Below are 18762 nucleotides of genomic sequence, written 5' to 3' on the forward strand. Positions count from 1 at the left end.
TTGAGCCAGAACCCAAACAGAGATTAAACTGCATAAAAAAAATGTCCTTTAGAGGTGGAAAGACGGTGGCTAGTCCATGCAAAGCTCTCAATTATTGGAAGACTGTTAAAGAAATATTGCTGGGAAGTCAGGATTGAAGCTGTGACCAGACACAGCAGAAGCTGCTGAGGGGGTGGGAAAGGTGAGAGAGGGGTGGGGAGGGGAGACATAGACGTGGGGAGATCTTCAAGACCAGCCTGTGGCAGTGGGTTCACATGCAGCACCTGTTTACTGGGGCATATCACTTTCCCCTCTCTGCACCTCATTAGGTTTTTATGATCAGTATTAGTCATTTATGATCAGTACTGGGTGGCAAGAAACAGAAACTAATGCTAGTTAAGTAAAAGTTATGATGAAGAAGCAGGTACATACGTATGAAGACATCATTCAGTAGGGACCTCAGCAGCGTAGAGAATGAGGGCCCCACTAAAGAATTCACATTTAAGAGGAGAATTTATACACTGTGCCAGCCAAATAAAATGTGTCTACCTTCAGGCTTCCAACCTGCAACATCCCTCTACAGGAAGGTTCTGTGCCTGGCACTGAAGTCTGGCCAGAGCTGGATACTCAAATTTCAGGCCAGAAGATGGACCTTGGGTAATAAAGAAGGTCTAGTGAGCATGGCTTAGGTAACAATGACGGTTCTGGTTCTTTCCCAAGCCCACAGCCCTGGCACTGGGTCCAGGAACATTAAAGACTAATGCCAGGAATTTAAGTCTCCTCCAGTTGCCAATCACCCTCCCGGGCTAGTCCCTTAGCAAAAGCTATTTCCCTCTTGGCTGACGGTTGAGTAAGCAATGCGGAGTCTGTTGAATCCAGTTTGAACCTGGAGGATTTAATGGAGTAGAACACCACAGTCTAAGCTATGAGCTGATATCACCTACTGAGAGAAGGAAAAGGGAGGGGCATCCAGATTGGCCCCCACTTCCCACTCCCATCACCCAGCACCAAAGGTGCAGATCACTTCTAAGCCCAGCTGCCCACACCTTCTATTATCAGATTAGACCAAGAAATTCAGACCAGACAAGAACCATCGCAAGTTAAAATTTTATGGGAAATTCTGTAACTGTATAGTGGCCTGGGGACCCGCCCCTCAGCACTTGCTGTAGATGGCTGCGCTGCCCCGCTCCTGGAACTCTTCCTTGCTGACCCAGAGCTGTTGGAAGGCCTGCAGGGAGGCCAGGATGGAGCCGCCGGTCCACACGGAAGTCTTCCTCTCAGGAGAAGCAGCCACTGTGGGACTGTCCCCAGGGCACAGGAGGCTCAGCTCCTTCTGGAAGCGCTCGGGGAAACCATCTAGCATGGTGCAGCCGCCACACAGCAGCACGTTGGCGGCCATCTCCTCCTTGAAGCCAGTGTCCTGGCAGCGGCCCAGGCAGGCAGCTGTGAGCGCCGGGAGGCCTGGCTCGTGGCTGCCCATCAGGGAGGGCTTGAAGAGCATCTCGGCACAGCGGAAGCGCTCCTGGCCGATGGTGATGACCTTGCCGTCGGGCAGCTCGTAGTCCACCCGCAGCTCGTTCAGGCCCAGGCTGAGCTCCTGATCCGGCAGCAGAGCCGCGTAGCAGCACTTCTTCTTGATGTGCTCTATGATGTGCAGGTGGTCATCGGTGAACTTGTGGCCAGACTCGTTGAGCAGCTGCATCAGGTAGTTGGTGAGGTCGCTGCCTGCGAAGTCTGCGCAGCTGGTCAGGCCGGGCAGCAAGTCGCCCTCGGAGATGGGCACCACATGCGAGACCCCGTGCCCGCTCTCCACCACCAGCCCCGAGGTCTTGCCGTAGGAGTAGATGGACAGCAGTGCCTGGGATGTCACATGCATGGCAGGGATGCCAAAGGTCTCGAACATGAGCTCCGCGTACTTCTCCCGGTTGCTGCTGGGGCTGAGCGGAGGGTCGGAGACCAGCACAGCGTGCTCCTCGGGGAGGATCTTCATGGCTGTGTGGAAGATGTACTCCCAGATGCTCTGGACGCAGTCCCAGTCCACCACGATGCCATGCTTGAGTGGGTTAACCAGCTTCAGGGGTGCCTCCATGTTGAGCAGCTCATGGCCTACGTAGGTCTCCTTGCGGGTGTCACCTGCGTCAGCAGCTGCCTCGGGACTGCGCTTGCCCACAGTAGAGGAGATGAAGTAAGTGGGCCTCGGCTCTCCAGCATAGCCACACTTACAGTACTGGGAGCCCAGGTCAATGATGAGTGCCTTGATCTTGCGCACCTTCTTGGGCTTCATCTTCAGCTGAGCAGTGGAACCTGAGTCCCGAATGCTGGCATCAGGACCTGGCAGGGTTCCTGCCTCTCCCGGGTCCCCCTGGGCGGTGCCCATGGGCATGGGGCTGGGGTTGTTCTTTGTCGCCATCTGCCTTCCTTTCTCACATCCACATCCTAGAGCTCCCTAGGGAGAAATGAGATCCACCTCCAGTCGTGTCTTGGCAACCAGTTAGGATTGTGATGTCACTGGAGCTGGTCCATTCAGGCACTCTTAAGGGGGGGGCCTGGTCTTGTCACCTGCCACCCCTAACCTTCTAACTTTAGTTTGCTCCAGGCGGGAGCAGGTGGCCAGCAGTTTTAGTAATCCAAGCACAGTAGGGCCTCGGATTTCTGCTCCTGTGGGAGGCCATCCTCGCATGTGATTTGAGTTTACCTCCCTGGCTGGGTGAGAGGCGCTTAAACACAGCTGTGTCTGAGCCTTCCCCACCCTTTCCCAGGTCTGAGGGCTTGTCTGTGCAGAGGCGTGCCTGGCCACTGACCTGAAGACCCAATCGTCATTCTTGACCTTGGGATGCTGCCCCCCTTAACCTTTATTGGATGGGATTTTCCCTGGAATTTTTTGTTCCCCAATAAAAGCTCACTCCCTGGCGTGCTCTCCCTCTCTCGCTAGTCTCTTCTGTAAACCTCGCCACTGCATTAGGTGGCTGGAGGCGAGAGCTAGGAGAAGCTGTCTTGGAGCTGATATTAAAGGTAATGAGAGTCTGTGTCTTTAATTTAAAACTCACTAGCAATTTCTTATGAACCGAACCTTCTTTCATGAAGCCCACGCTGGTTGCGTGGCAGATGCTCCCTCCCCTAACTCCACACCTAACCCCCTGTTCGTTGAGGACCCTCTGCTGAGAATGATAAATATTTTATCTCCTACAGTAAGTCAGGCACTGCACCAGGTACTTTTGTTATTGTTATGCTTATATTTTTCCATATTTTATTGGTATAGTAGAATCATACATAATAGTGGAATTTGTCATTAAATATTTGTACATGCACATGATATTGCAATAGTTTGGTTGATATCATTGCCCTTGTACCAGGTACTTGTTATGTTGCAGAATCCTGGGAGGAAGCAGAGCTGAGTACAGAGGTTCAGAATCCAAATGATGAACCTAAGAGCACACTGCACTCTAATCCAAGTTCATCCAACTCCTACCCACCGAGCCTCCTTAGAAAGCTTGAGGGTCCAAGAGTACTTTCCTCCCGTTTGGCTGTCCCCGTCAGTTACAGAGCTCGTAAGCCTGTCCTTGGTCATTTTCTTCTCACACCTCACAAGGCCAAGAGCACCCCCACGACCTCCTTATAGGGGAAAGCCCATCATTGTAGTGGCTGCCCCCTTAAAGAGCACAGGGCTGGGTGTGAGGTTCAAGGTAAGCAGAAGACTGGATTCTGGGTGCCCGACAGTGGCAGCCTCCGCATCAACACGCCCAGCTTCAGAGAGTGCCTGCCAGACCGTGTCTGAGCAGCCTGAGACCGTGTTAGGTCTCATTGAGGTGTGTCAAGCGCACCCCAGGGAGGCAGCTGGAGCAGGAGACCTTGGCCTCGCCGGCTGGATACCTTAGTTACCCACGCACCTTTACGCCTCCATTTCTCATTAATGGGACTCTGGAGAGTCCAATTTCCCTGCTGACCCCATGACCCTGATAAAGGAGAAGGTGACAAATATTATGTCCAAAGAACTCCTCTTAGGATTGTCCTAAGTGTCTGAAGTGAGGGTCTGAAGTGAGACAGAAGAGCTTGGCACAGTCACCACAGCAACAAAGGCTCCAGCTAAAATGAACCTCAGATGGCATCAGTCCTCTCCTCACAATTGTCTAGTGCTTTCTCATCTCGCCTGGTCAGGGCCAAAATCCTTGTGATGGCTTACAAGGCTCATGGGAGCTGGTCACCTTCCGCCACCCACTTTTTTCTCCCCTCCCACTGGCTCCTTCCGGCCTCCTTCTACAGGCGGCACTGGTCTGCTGGGGGAGGGCCAGACAGTTGGCATTGATTTTCATTAAACTTTTAGGGTCATGCAGCCATGCAGAGGGGCTGGGGTCGTGGCTCAGTGACAGAGCACTTACCCAATGCCTGTGAAGCACTGGTTTCAATTCTCAGCACCACATAAACAAATAAATAAAAGGTACTGTGGGGCTGGGCTTGTGGTTCAGCAATAGCACGCTCACCTTGCGCTAAATAAAGGTATTGTGTCCAACTAAAAAAATATATCTTTTTTTAAAAAAAGGTACTGTGTTTGTCTACAATAAAAAACTTTCAGACAACCAAATCTGTAGGCTGGACCGGGCTGTGTTCTGATGGCCCCTGCCTCACCTCATTAGCCACATGACTGCCTCAGTCCTCTACCTTGTGGCTCTTCCTCACCTCCCTCAGATCTTTGCACAACTGCCACCATCTCAGGGCCCCGCCCAGGTCACAATAGCCTTGCCACCCCTTTCTGTGCTCTCTTTTGCTCTGAACACTTTCTAACATGTATTTGTTTTGTTTTAACAAATAGCATTTTTGTTTTTTTTCTTTTTAAAGAGAGAGAGAGAGAGAGAGAGAGAGAGAGAGAGAGAGAGAATCTTTTCAATATTCACTTTTTAGTTTTTCGGCGGACACAACATCTTCGTCTGTATGTGGTGCTGAGGATCGAACCCGGGATGCACGCACGCCAAGTGAGCGCGTCACCGCCCGAGCCATATCCCCAGCCCAGCATTTTGTTTAATACATAATATTTATTGTCTGTCTCTCCCTCCAACCCCCACCTACAAGAACATAAGCCCTACAAAGGCAGATTTTTTTTCCCCACTGCTGTATTCCCAGATGCCTTGCCCAGTGCAGTCACTCAATAAACATTCATTGATAGGAACAATCAGTTCATTACAAAATTTAGAAGGGGTACCATTTCAAAAACAATTCTCCAAAGGTGCTCTAACATTCGACAAAGGTCCCTAGTACCTAGAAAACCCTGGATCACTGGATGATGTCACAATCACCGATGTCATCACTGGGAACATTGCTATGTGGTCCTCTGATTTAAGCCTCTCAGGCCTTGAACCCAGTGGGAGTGAGGGGCTTTCTCCAGAGCAGTATGGCTCTTGACAGTGTGTGGGCTCCTCAGGCAGCAAACATAGGGGATGGGCCTGCCAAGAAAGCAGGGGACCAGGTCTCCATGCAGACTCAGGTCTTACAGACTGCATCCTTAAAGGAAGGCCCCGCGAAGCGGGCAGTGTGGGTTGGCCGTAACAGTGCAGAGCCGGAAGAACCTGTGAAGTCCACAGCGCCCAAGCAGAGGCCCAAGGTAGAGGTGACCAAAGCAGTGGTCGTGGACCTTGGCACTGGCTACTGTAAATGTGGCTTTGCTGGACTGCCAAAGCCCACCCACAAGATCTCCACAACGGTGGGCAAGCCCTACATGGAGACCGCCAAGACTGGGGATAATCGCAAGGAGACCTTTGTGGGGCAGGAGCTCCTCCAATCAGATGTTCGTCTCAAGCTGGTTAACCCTCTGCGGCACGGCATCATCGTGGACTGGGACACAGTGCAGGATATCTGGGAGTATCTCTTCCGACAGGAGATGAAGATCATGCCCGAGGAGCACGCAGTCCTGGTGTCAGATCCACCCTTGAGCCCACACACCAACAGAGAGAAGTATGCCGAGATGCTGTTTGAATTCTTCAACACACCTGCCATGCACATTGCCTACCAGTCCCGCCTGTCCATGTACTCCTATGGAAGGACCTCTGGCCTGGTGGTGGAGGTCGGCCATGGCGTGTCCTACGTGGTCCCTATATACGAGGGTTATCCTTTGCCCAGCATCACTGGAAGGCTAGACTATGCAGGCTCCGACCTGACGGCCTACCTGATGTGCCTGATGAACAACTCGGGGAAGCACTTCACCGAGGACCAGGTGAGCATCGTGGAGGACATCAAGACAAAATGCTGCTTTGTGGCCCTGGACCCCATCGAAGAGAAGAAAATCCCTCCTTCTGAGCATGAGCTTCAGTATACTCTGCCTGACGGGAAGGAGATACACCTGTGCCAGGAAAGGTTCCTCTGCTCAGAGATGTTCTTCAAGCCATCTCTCATCAAGTCCATGCAGCTGGGCCTCCACACTCAGACGGTGTCCTGCCTCAACAAGTGTGACATCGCCCTCAAGCGGGACCTCATGGGGAATATCCTGCTCTGTGGGGGAAGCACCATGCTCAGTGGTTTCCCTAACCGTCTGCAAAAGGAACTGAGTAGTATGTGTCCCAATGACACCCCACAGGTGAACGTGTTGCCTGAGAGAGACACTGCAGTATGGACTGGTGGATCGATCCTGGCTTCACTTCAGGGTTTCCAGCCACTGTGGGTCCACCGCTTTGAGTATGAGGAGCACGGGCCTTTCTTCCTCTACAGAAGGTGCTTCTGAACTAAGGAGGCACTACTTCGGCTCTGCTGGGCAAGCACCCACCCTACTTTCAGGAGCTGAGCCAAAATGTTCATCACTGTTTCATTAAACACCCCTCATATTCCCCTCCAGAGCTTGTCTATTTCCTGACAACTTCACAGATGCAGAATTGGCCTTAAGATGTGCATTTGCCAAAATAAAAGCAGGGGTGGGGGAAGGATGAATGAAATAGGCATTATATGTTGACTGGTTAAACACTTTGCTTTCTTGGGAGAAACTAGACCTAAAATTAATGTGTCCCTTATGGTGCGTTCTCCCCACTGTGGGAGCTACTTTACTGTTTAAGCCAGCTTTGGAAGGGGCTATGGAAAACTCTTTCCATAACACCAGTAGGAAGTATGCTGTAAAAGTCCAATCTCCCACAGAGCAGCAGTGTGTATTTCATACCTTGCCAGCAACTCTGAAGACTTGGAAATTGCTGAAGGTAGCGAACCCCTGCTTTAACTATACCTACTTTCAATTCCAACAGACACTTAAGCCTCAATTCTAGTTCTTATTAACCATTGTGGTGAGTGGCCACAGTGAATATTATCAGCAAGGTCTGTGTACATGTCCTGAGGGACCAACTCTTCAGAAAATGAGTGTTGTTTGTATACACACTCCCTTTTAGTAAGTGGGCAAAGACTTACCTTCAGTTGAGCACTGAGATCAGGGATGAAAGTCTAGAATATAGTAGGAATTTGGGGTGGATCAGGATGAAAGCTGCAAATTCTGGGGCTGATGGTGGGGGTTTGTGGACAGACAGCTGCTCTATGTTGGTTGTTCTAATCCAGCTGAGGAACCCAAAGGAATTAGCAGATCTTCAGTTGGCAGAGAAGCCTTCCCAAGCCCCAGCAGGCTCTGGGGTATTATTGCAGGGGGAGTTTGTAATTGGAATACACCAATTTGGAAAATCTTTAGGATGGTCCCTAAGGACATTCTTGTCCTGCCTTTAAGATTCATAATCTAAACACTAGCAGGTAGCATAAAACAGTAGAAAGGACAATGGCTTTAGACTGTGAAAATTTGAAATCCTATTATGCTATCATCTATCTTTTTGAATCTATTTGCTTACCTATAAAACCAAATACCTCACAGAGCTGACATAAAATCAGAAACAAACTCCTGAAAACAAGAATCTGGCTCACAATGTCTAGCCAGAACCTTGCAGATATCCACCTTTTATCTAGAAGCCAAATGTAATCTTCTGCATACTTAAGAGTTATCCAAGAGCAATTTTGGAGCCGTTTAAGCCCAGAAATTTGCAACTGGGGGGAAATTTTGACAATATCAAAACTATTTTTGGTGGTTACAATGGGGATGTGAGTGTGCACTACTGAAATCTAATTTAGGGAAAAGGCCAGAGAAGTACCTAAACATCCCACCACACACAGGATAGCTACCCCTACTCCCAAAGAATGTTGTGACTCACAATATTAGAATTATTGCTGCAAAGTCCTGTTTAGCTGGATGACAGCAAGACTCAGAAGAAACAACTGTGTCCAAGACACCAAGCTGGGTGGACCCAAAGCTCAAACCCTTGCTCTTTTCTTTATGCCATGAGGATACCTACTGTTGTTGATGTTCCTGGTGGTCCTTTAGAGCCAACAGAGTAACTGCAGACACAGGGCACAGAAGCACAGAGCACAGGACCCAGAACTCAAAGGCAGGCCTTTAGCACTGCCAAGCAGCACCATGTGAGGTGTGGCTGTCTGTGATCTTGTGGACATCTGTAGTTAGTAAGCTTCTAAGGTTCCCACCCTCACCCTAGGTACTAATAAATAAGACAAGATGGACACTCAAAGAGTCCCAAGGGCTTGTTCAGATGGTACTTCCAGAGAAGCCAAAGTATTTACAGACTGGCACAAAAGGAGGGGAAAAAAATCTAATTTTGCTTCCCAAACTTGCAGACTCTTTAAATTACCAAGAATTGTCAGTTTTATTTATTTTCTAAAAACACCTTCTTGTTATGGCTATGACAAATTTCCCGATATGTGTGAATGTTTGTGTATACACACAGACACAGAAACTGATTTTAAAATCTGTGGCAATGCTAAGGAATTACACCTATTTATTCCACAAGGACACAAATTTCTCCTTTCCCCATATACTCAATTTCTTCCCCACAAATTCTTCCTTGGCTTTGCCTTCAACTTAGAAGGTCTGCTCCTGTCTGCTGCTTCTCAAGATGAAGAAATTCAACCCTGCTCAGATGAGATAGTATTGATAGTAATCTGCAATCACACAGATTCTTTCTTGCTGTTTCATTATATTATTTTAAGGAAATTGAGCATTCAAGAAAATTCACACTATTATCAACAAACACATTCACTTCTATTTCTAGTTCAAAGCAAGGGTCCTTTACTATTATTCAAAGCAAGAGCACTACAATATATTAAAATGTTATATAAGTTACCATGTTCATTTATCCATGCTAAAGAGGAATCACAAAATATAGTCCCTCAAAGGTGAACTTCGACTTGTAAACCTCTTATGCCAACACCATCTAATTATAGTAAATCCATTATGAGTTTTGAAAAGTAGATTTCCTGTGGCACACAACTGTTATTCCAATAGCTCAGGAGGCTGAGGCAAGAGGATCATGAGTTCAACGCCAGCCTCAACAAAAGCAAGGTGCTAAGCCAACTCAGTGAGACCGTCTCTAAATAAAATACAAAACAAGGCTGGGGTTGTACAGCTCAGTGGCTGAGTGCCCCTGAGTTCAATCCCCAGTACTGCCCCCGCCCCAGTCAATTTCCCCAAAGCAAAGTATATATCTTTTCTTTTTTCTATTTTATGAAAAATTTCAAATACACAATAAAATTAAGTTATACAGCAAATACCTCTGGACTCTATAATTAGCATTATACTATAGTAAAGAATGTCTTCTGAAATGACAGTTTGGAATAGATCTATAGTCTGATAACCAAAAGCAACATTTCCTATTAGTTCATATATAGAAATAAGGGTCTGGTTCTGGTATTAAAAACTTTTTTTTAAAACTTCACCCAAGGATTAGCCACAAAACTGTGGTAAAAATAAACCAGCCTTTTTCTAGACTTGCCAAAAAGAGAAAACATTTTCATTTTTCCAAAGAAAATAAAAGTTCTTTTGAGAAACTGAATAAAACAGAGGTCAGTTAAAAAACATAAAATAATAAATAAAATGGCCTAGACATTGAGATAAACATTTCAGTTAAAGGAAGCAGTATCTAGAGAACAAAGAATAATTTTCAGTCACGCATGCCAGACACCGTGCACTCACCCAAACCAAAGATACATGATACTGTTTTAGAAATTCTGATGTATTCCAGCTCTAACATTGCTGACTCTCTAGCAGAATAAACATGGGCAACGAAACAGTCCCTAACAGTGTAACTATAGGAGGCAGAGCCCAATTAAAACTCAATCACATGACTTAGATGACACATTTGATTTTTATTTTGCTTTAAAGTGAAGCCAGTTAAGTGTCTACATCTGACTGCTGGTAGCACTACTAGTCTTTGTTTATATATAGTGCTCTCTTCCAGTAACATAAAACAAGTAAGTAACATTACTTGTCTTCACATTTTTGAGGTAGAAGCCATGAAACATCATTCTCTATTAACAGATAAGAACAGAGGTACAAATCAATTGCGTGACATGTCCAAAGTCCCTATATAAATCAGACTTGTAGCTGGAAATGAGACCTAATCTCATGATTACCATAAATAATAATGCTCTCAAACAGCACTAAGTACAAGAGCAGAGATTCTTTAAGAAATTATGATATATTGGCTACAGCTCAAAGTTTTGCTAATGACTAAGATATATCCTCTCCAAGAGAAATAAAAATAGAATTGCCTGGTGTCTGCTGAGGTCTGTGACTATAGCAGCTCTCGGCAACACCAGACAGATCAGAACACTTCCAGTTCTCCAATGCCAGGCCTCAGGAACATAGGGTGGAAGGAGTCTTCTCTGCTGGGGACTTCCTAATGGTCAGTCACTCTAGCAAGCTCAGTTTCCACTGGGTTCTGTCCATCTTTGGTGGTATAAAAATCTCAGCATCTAAAAGAAAGGAAGGGAAATTGTGACAGACTTATAGTCACTTGCTGGTGGGAAATGAGCCAGTATCTCTTCCCTAAACAAACTGGGTGACTAGGTTTTACAACAACAAGAAAGCATCACAGCCTTAGTAAATGTGTCTGCTACCCTTGTACCCTCTCTCCTGATCAGAAAAAACAACCTGGAGGGCCTTCCCTGAGAAGAGGGACTACATCCAACTTCAAGAATGTTTACCAAGTGATCCAAAGTAGGAGATTTTCTATTATTTCAACTCGGAGGGGCTGGAAGTGGTTGCATGGCAGTATATACATTTATTAAAATTTAAATTATATGCCAAGATCGGCATATTTTACTATATATAAAATTTACCACTGTTTTTAAAGAGTTAAAAAACAAAAGCAAAAGTATGGTAGAATGTAAAGAACATGCTGATTCACTAAGATACCCTGCTAAAAAAGAAAACTAACAAAATGTATGGGGGGATGCCATCAGAGGGAAAGACCTGTCCCTGTAACAAAGACTCCCAGGTACTCTTTCATTTAGATCTGTGGAGTCCTTTCTAACTAGGAATCATATGTAGAAAGCAAATACAAAAAAATATGTATATAAGAATGTTATTGCTCAGCAATTTTGATGATATTAAACTTTCAGCAGTATATGGGCAAATATGCAGTATGCAGATATTAAAAATGGTTTTCAAAGAACATTTAACAATGAGAAAAATCTCAAGATTTTCTTAAAAAGCATAATGATTTTCATATTATATATAAACACATGCATAAACACACATACCATATGATTAAAAACCATCACATTTTACTTTTCTTTGACATACTTTACAATGCAGATTTTCTTTAATGATCATGTCAGTTTTATAATTACACATGCAACTATTACTCTCCACCCACCCGCTATACAAAAGAACTATATAAACAAAAGCCCACCAGAGATTTTGTTTGGTCATATATTAACTGTGAAAAAAAGACTATATAAATAAATTCATGGTTAACAGCATCCATAAATTTCATAAATAGTGATTAAAGTTTGTATATAATCTATCTTATTTTAAAAATTAGACATAACTATAATTATATTTGAGTCTAGACTTAACTAAGAATAAATATCAGGTGTTGGCTTTTTGGTAGAAAAGTAAAAATTCTGACAAACTGTTATGATAGCAAGGTGTGATGGCTTTCACATTTCCATTATGGAATGAAAAGAGTCATTTAAAAATAAGGGGCTGGGGCTGAGCGATAGAGCACGCGCCTAGCACATGCAAGGCCCTTGGGTTTGATCCTCAGCACCACATAAAAAAAATAAATAAATGAAAAATAAAGGTATTGTGTTCAACTACAACTAAAAAAATTATTAAAAAAAAAAAAAACCTTAAGGGCTTTTTAATTTTTCCAAGGACCTCAATCCTACCTGTCAATTGTAACAAACCCAGCCTAGCTATGATTTAAGCACTTTTCTAATATCAGTTTAATGCATTTTATACCTTACATATTTGCAAGACTTACAACTGCCCTGCATGACCATGCACCCACTGAAACATGACACCACCACAGAAAATGACCCAGCAAGTTGCTAATCCCACAGGGGATTGAGAATCCATTTAACCATGCTGGCTGGGGAAGGGCAGTTTAGGAATATTTGAGTGGGACTAATTTTGCAAACAGTTTATCAAGGCCTGTTTTTAGATTATAAGAACCTCCCTCTTCCTACCGGAGCCACAGGGCACTATTCCCAAATACTCAGATGATAAGGGGCCCTCAAGTATTAGAGAGTCTTTAAGGGTTAGTTGGAAAATAGAAGTGCTCTTTGATGTGGAAAACCAGTTAGAACACCCCGGGAATGGTGTGTCTGGACCTGTCCTGAAGGTCATTCTCAGCTTTGCATCAAGAAGCGAGGGATGGAAGGGTCTGGGGGTTAGAGTACAAACTAAACAATTACCAAATCGCCTCAGGTCCAAAATGAATTTTTAGCACCCAGAAATAAGTGTGTGTTGAATCTGCCACCGAAAGCAGCCCTGCAAACTCGAGGAGGAAGGGGAGCCAGGCTGCAAGTGCTGCTGGGCAGCAACATGAGCTCCACTGGGCTAGAGTGAGCCCAGCCCGAGAGTCAAATGAATCTGAAGCCCCGAAGGCCACATGCCATCAAAATGCTATTATAGTGTAGCATTTAAATGAAAAATCTCAGATGTTGCCTGTCACATGCTAGAAAATGCAAATTAGAGTAGTAAAAACTGCCAAATGTTCTCAAAGGGATCACCAAATTTTCAAAGAGTACGCTTAAGTGATCCACCTGAAGAGCAAATGGTCAGGCACCAAATTTATCTGTCAAAAGTTTCTAGCCAACTTTCAAAACAAAGCCTTTACGGCTTGTAACTCTTAGGAATACATAAACTGATTGAGAACCATCTCCCCAAACAATCAATCAAAACATTTTAAGTATAATAACTAATTTGGAAATGCAGATAAAATGCTAATATTCTTTAGTTTTGCCTTCGAATTATATTTTCATAAAGGTGATAAAAAGGTCCAATGCATAAAGAAGGATTATGAACTTGTCCCCAAGGGGCTGGGGTTGTGGCTCAGCAGCAGAGCGCTTGCCTAGCACATGCAAGGCCCTGGGTTCAATCCTCAGCACTACATACAAAATAAATAAAATAAGGTATTTTTTCCAACTACAACTAAAAAATAAATATTTTAAAAAAAAAAAAAAAGAAAAGAAAATGCCCCCAAGATGTAATGTATAACTGCCAAGAGCTAAAAATGATGATTTGGAAGAATCTTCCAAATATATGTGTAAATGTTGACTGTTCAAATTGTAACTGTGAGGTGCATGAACAAGAGTATTTTAGTGTTGCTAATTTTTTTTAAAAAAATTAAACATGTATTATCATGTTGGATTTTCCCTTACCAGGGCCTTGCCACAAGAAGCATTAAAATAATCTTACTAAAGATGAAGTCTCAGAATGGAGGGGGAATTTAGTTAATACCCAATCTCTCTTTGTACTGCTGACCTTCAAAGCACTTATGATGGATAATCCTTTTGCTCAGTATTTTCAGAATTCATAGGGAAGGTACTAACCAAGAACAGGAACTGGTGTCTTCTGCTGTTGGTAAGAGGCCATGATGCTATTTGCAGTGGAATTGGGACCTAGAACCTAAATAGAAAATAGAGTGTATAAGCAAAGGTTGACTTATTCTTCTGATTTCTGCAAAAATTGAAGGCTCAAATTCTTATAGCAATAAACAACCTAACATTTTTATTAGTATTGCATTGACACAGTAATTCTCTTTTTCTATGTGATTTTTTTTTTTTTTTTTTGGATACCAGGGATTAAACTTGGGGCACTCGACCAATGAGCCATAATCCCAGCCCTATTTTGTATTTTTATTTAGAGGCAGGATCTCATTGAGTTGCTTAGTGCCTTGCTTTTGCTGAGGCTGGCTTTGAACTCATGATCCTCTTGCCTTAGCCTCCAGAGCTGCTGGGATCATGGGTTTACGACAATGCGCCCAGCTTCAATGTGGTTTTAATTTGCCAGACCTTCAAATCTCCTTCCTCCTAGAAGAGTAAAGTAATAATGGGGGGGGGGGGACTTTACAATGATATATACCTGACTTTTTCCAAATGAGCAAGCCATATCCCAACACAAGGGAAAAATATCAGAGACTATATAATATAGAATAACATTTATACTTAGTCATGGGAAACAGTCATTTTAATATTAAATACAAATATGTGTATCTTACAAGTGGAACACAAACTCCACACCCATGTTAAAGCATAAGACTTCACAGGAGTTTCAGGACTTCAACAAGCCTCTGGTTTGCTCTCTCATCTCACCATGCAGTCCCTGAGAAGAACATTTTTAGAAGTAATCCATGCACTCAAAAGCTTGTGGCTCAGGATATCCCAAACGCGTCTCATTATACTTTTACTAACCAAAACAAAAGCACAGATTTCTGAAATGACTGCAACCTCCTCACTGAAAGAAACAACCCCATTCTTATGCAATGCTTGTGAAGCTGGGGCTGGGGCCTGAAAGCACAGTCCTCTCTGTCAGCTGACTCCTTATTATGCTCCACCAATAGGGAACACCAGAGGGACAGTGCAAGGCTGGAGGAAGAAGGGATTTGCTTGCTTTCACCCCAGCAGCAGCTATTCATACTTTCCATTTATTTCAGTACATTTAGAACCAGCCTTGTCACACCCCCCAGAAATATCAGATTGAGCTGACCAGAACCCTCTTCTGTACGTTCAAGAACCCAGGCTGTGGGGCGGTGGTTCAGGGAACAGTGCCTGCCCAGTATATGCCAGGCCTCTAAATTATAATAATCTCTGAAACTCTTCTACTCTTCCCTTTGTTCTCCAGCTTTAGGAGTAGCAAATATTATCCTCTATCCTCTAGTTACTATCTCAGTGTCCCTCCGTCTTCTGTGATCCCCTCTTGCCTTTTCAGTTCCCCAACATTTTTTCACCAATCCATGTATTAAACTCTCTGTGAGGAAGTAACAATTGTGGTTTTTATTTTCCTTACTGGACCCTAAAAGACGGGCCTTTCTGAATCCAAACCAAAACTTTTTACAACAAACCTCAAGGGTCAGAGTGAGCAGAGGTATTCTCAAAAAACAGATGACTGTACATGAGAAATCCTGATGAGACATGAAGCTGCTTCAGTCCCAACCATGACTTCTCAACTGGGAGATGAGAGGTCAACTCTAATCCTACTTTCTCCTCTCCTCACTCCATCCTCTATGCTCAGGGAAAAAATTTCCAAATTCTCAATGAAAGTTACTTACACCCAGAAAGGAGAAAGAATATCTCACTTAACCTCTGCCTATGTGCACTAGCCACTGAATGGGCAAAAGTAAAATCTTCTTACTGACAGCCTAAACAACAATCTAAGATAATTTAAGGAGGGCATATGGTATTTTAAGAACAGTAAATTTCTTAAGTGCTTTGACTTTTAAGGGATTGTGTGAATGTAATGACCTGTGACTATGATGAAAGAAAACTGCACACTGCCTTGGAGAAAACTTACAGGTGTGGTGGAATTCTGCTGATAGGCGAGAGTCCAAATTTCTGGCAGTGACCTTTCCATCAGCTGCAGAGCACCCTCAAAGGCCGTCTGTAATTCCCTTCCTTGCTCATCAAACTCAAAGAGAAAGAGCATCTTTAAAAGATGATGTACTTCATCTAGAGAAGAAATTTGAGTGAGTGGCAAGCTGTGTCCCCATCTCCACAGCTAGAATCAGACCACAGTTTCTTTATCAAGCAGAAAATTTCTACAAAATTTCACATTACAGTTGCTTTCTCTCACATTTACTTTTTTCCTCCCAAATGCTGAAGTAATTAAACACATCTACTGCAAAAGGAAAAACACTGGGGCCATGCAGGAAGCAGGGCCACACAGTCCTTTATCCTGGCTTAAGTGCTCACCTCTCATAGTTGGGTGAGGTAGCCCCAATGGAGGAAGGTGTGCAGGCTGCTGCTGAGCAGGGCCGTCGCAGCAGCAGCCCTTCCTGCTGAAAAAATTTCTTCTTCTCTCAAATTGGGGAAATAGTATCCACTGAAAATTGTCATCTATGGAACTAGGTTGGGTGCCCATTTACTAATTTTTTTGTGGTCAAGAATCATCATCAATGTTAAGACTATACCTTTCAATTTTTCGGTGCTTTGTACCACTTCACTCAATGCTTCCAACAGGGCCAGATCCTCCTGTGGACTCCCTTCTTTGAGGCTGTGCTTCTTCCGCTCTGCCTTGCGGCGATTCTTAGACGATCTCCTGTCAGAAATTAAAGAAATGTTTAACAGGTGCTCCGCCTGTGCTGAGTGGACTGAAATGAATGCCCACTGGCCACCGACGTTCTGGGAAACCAGAGTCTACAGATGTCCACGTATTCTGGCAGAAGTGGCATTAAGGTGTTAAAGCTACATGTTAACACATAAAAGGGGGCTGTGCGTGAGTGTTGGAATGAAGAAGATATAGGGAAAATCATATTCAAGGATATAACTCTTACATAAGATATAAGGAAATATCTAAAGAGTGGTATTTTTCCTTAAAGTTTTGATTAAAATACAGAGTGAAATGAAGCTATATCTTATACCATCCTGTAATAATGAGCAGATCAACCAACTTGAATTTTACACTAGCTAAATAAATGTGAAAGCAACAAAATAAAATTTAAACAAGGAGATATGACACGCCAGTTTGATATATAACAGAAGACACATGAATTCCATTTCTTCCTGATGCAGGGCTTTAATCATGTTATTTGGTTTTTCTAGAACTTTTTCTCTCTCTTAAAAAGTCCATTCAAGTTGTCTTGTTCCAGTTTCTTATCACTCAACAGACCTCTGCTATGAATAAGTTCACTTTGAACAAAAAATCTTGTTTTGTGTCTTCCAAGCAGGACTCCAAGCTCTTATGATTCAAATCTCCTTGTAAGTATTTGCTAGTCACTGCACTGACATTCAATACTTGTGACAAACTGACACCAAGTCAAAGTGTAATGCCTTATTTTATATTCACAACCTCTTCCAATCTGAATTCTAAAGAAACCTGGAATTTTTGTGTTTTGTTTTTTCAAAATATTTTCATTGTAGTCACTCATTCTTTGTTAAACCAATACAATCAGATGTTATATAAATTGACTAGCCAGTAAAGTACCTCCTGGGCACTAGGCAACTCATAGGCCATGAAGCTGCAGAGAACAGTTCAGTGCCAAGTCTAAGCTCACAAATACATTACACAGGTTCTTGCACAACTTCCACTTGGCCTTGAAGAACATTCCTACTGAACTGTAATAGTAGAAAACCAACTTATGTGCTTCTACTTTCCCCATTTACACAGGGGATGATCAATGTACTGAGCAGAGTGATACATACGCTGATATTCTGGAGTTACTGTGGGAGTACCTGCCACTCATCTCACTGCCGCTCACAACACTGCTGGTTTCAGAGAAGAGGTCTGACTCTTGACCATGGGTTACCTCTTCATCTAGAAAAGAAGAACCACATGCAGATGAAAAATTCCCTGCTAACACAGACTTACCTTCAATGAGATAAATGGATTACAACCAACTAGTAATTATCGAAAGACAGATGAAAATTATTATAGTCAATCTCAAATAAGTGAGATATTGAACACAAATTATTACTACTGTGAATCAGTAGTGTACCAAACATTTTTCCTTTTCTTCTTTGAAATGAGGAAAACTTATTTTGTGAAACAGAAACAAGTCACTGCTGGTTGGATGGGGATGGTGGGGGGATACTTGGCACAGCTCTTGTGTTTCATGCTTGGTTCTGACCCCAAGACCTTCTCTAAGACTCAGAAATACAGACATACATAGCTCCTCAGGGGCCTCAGACTCCAGGGGCCTCAGACTCCAGATGGTACAGTTAAAAAAAAAAAAACAAAACTGCTATGGTTTGAATATAGCTTGGTCCAATTCAATAACTTATTTTGAGGCTTAATTTCTCAAAGGGACAGTACTGAGACCTAAAGTGGTAAGGAATTTAAGAGAGACTAATGCTTTTCTTGCAGGAGTGAGTTCTTGTTCCCATGAGGCTAAACTGGTTGCTGTGATACTGAGCTGTTATAAAGTGCGCCTGGCATAGCTCCTCACTTTCCTGCACACATGCATTTCTTTGCAGATGTCCACTTCCCTTTCTGTCATGAGGCCCTCACCAAAAGCTAGGCAAGGGGTTGGGGGTGTGGCTCAGTGGTAGAATGCTCACCTCGCACATGTGAGGCACTGGGTTGGATCCTCAGCACCATATAAAAATAAATAAATAAAATAAAGGTATTGTGTCCAACTACAACTAAAAATATATATATTAAAAAAAAAAAGCCAGGTAAATGCTGGTGCCATGCTAGAACTCTGACCCAATAAATCTCTTTTCTTTATAAGTTGCACAGCCTAAGGTATTCTATTATAGCAATAGAAAATGGACTGACAGACACTAAGCAGCTTAGACAATGCGCAGTGGTGCTAGGCC

At 43.7% G+C, this 18762-nt stretch overlaps 3 protein-coding genes across 3 annotated transcripts in view; 1 reads left to right on the forward strand and 2 right to left on the reverse strand.

Moving 5' to 3' along the window:
* Positions 1–1132: 1132 nt before the first annotated feature.
* On the reverse strand, positions 1133–2389 carry Actl7b (actin like 7B). Its single transcript, XM_026391176.2, has one exon. The coding sequence runs from the start codon at positions 2387–2389 to the stop codon at positions 1133–1135; it is 1257 nt and encodes a 418-aa protein (XP_026246961.1).
* Positions 2390–5362: 2973 nt separating this feature from the next.
* Positions 5363–6685, forward strand: Actl7a (actin like 7A). The gene has a single exon (XM_026391177.2). It carries the CDS (start codon positions 5363–5365, stop codon positions 6683–6685), a length of 1323 nt encoding a protein of 440 aa, XP_026246962.1.
* A 3600-nt stretch (positions 6686–10285) lies between these two features.
* Positions 10286–18762, reverse strand: part of Elp1 (elongator acetyltransferase complex subunit 1) — a 56090-nt gene continuing 47613 nt past the window's right edge. The window contains exons 33-37 of the mRNA XM_026391126.2: positions 17647–17758; positions 16416–16543; positions 15800–15954; positions 13840–13915; positions 10286–10749 (exon numbers count right to left, since the gene is read on the reverse strand). Of these exons, the coding sequence (XP_026246911.2) occupies positions 10685–10749; positions 13840–13915; positions 15800–15954; positions 16416–16543; positions 17647–17758 (536 nt within the window). The 3' untranslated portion in view covers positions 10286–10684. The remainder of the gene's footprint in view (positions 10750–13839; positions 13916–15799; positions 15955–16415; positions 16544–17646; positions 17759–18762) is intronic.

Source organism: Urocitellus parryii, chromosome 4, assembly GCF_045843805.1.
Source record: "Urocitellus parryii isolate mUroPar1 chromosome 4, mUroPar1.hap1, whole genome shotgun sequence".
In the NCBI taxonomy this organism is placed as follows: Eukaryota; Metazoa; Chordata; class Mammalia; order Rodentia; family Sciuridae; genus Urocitellus; species Urocitellus parryii.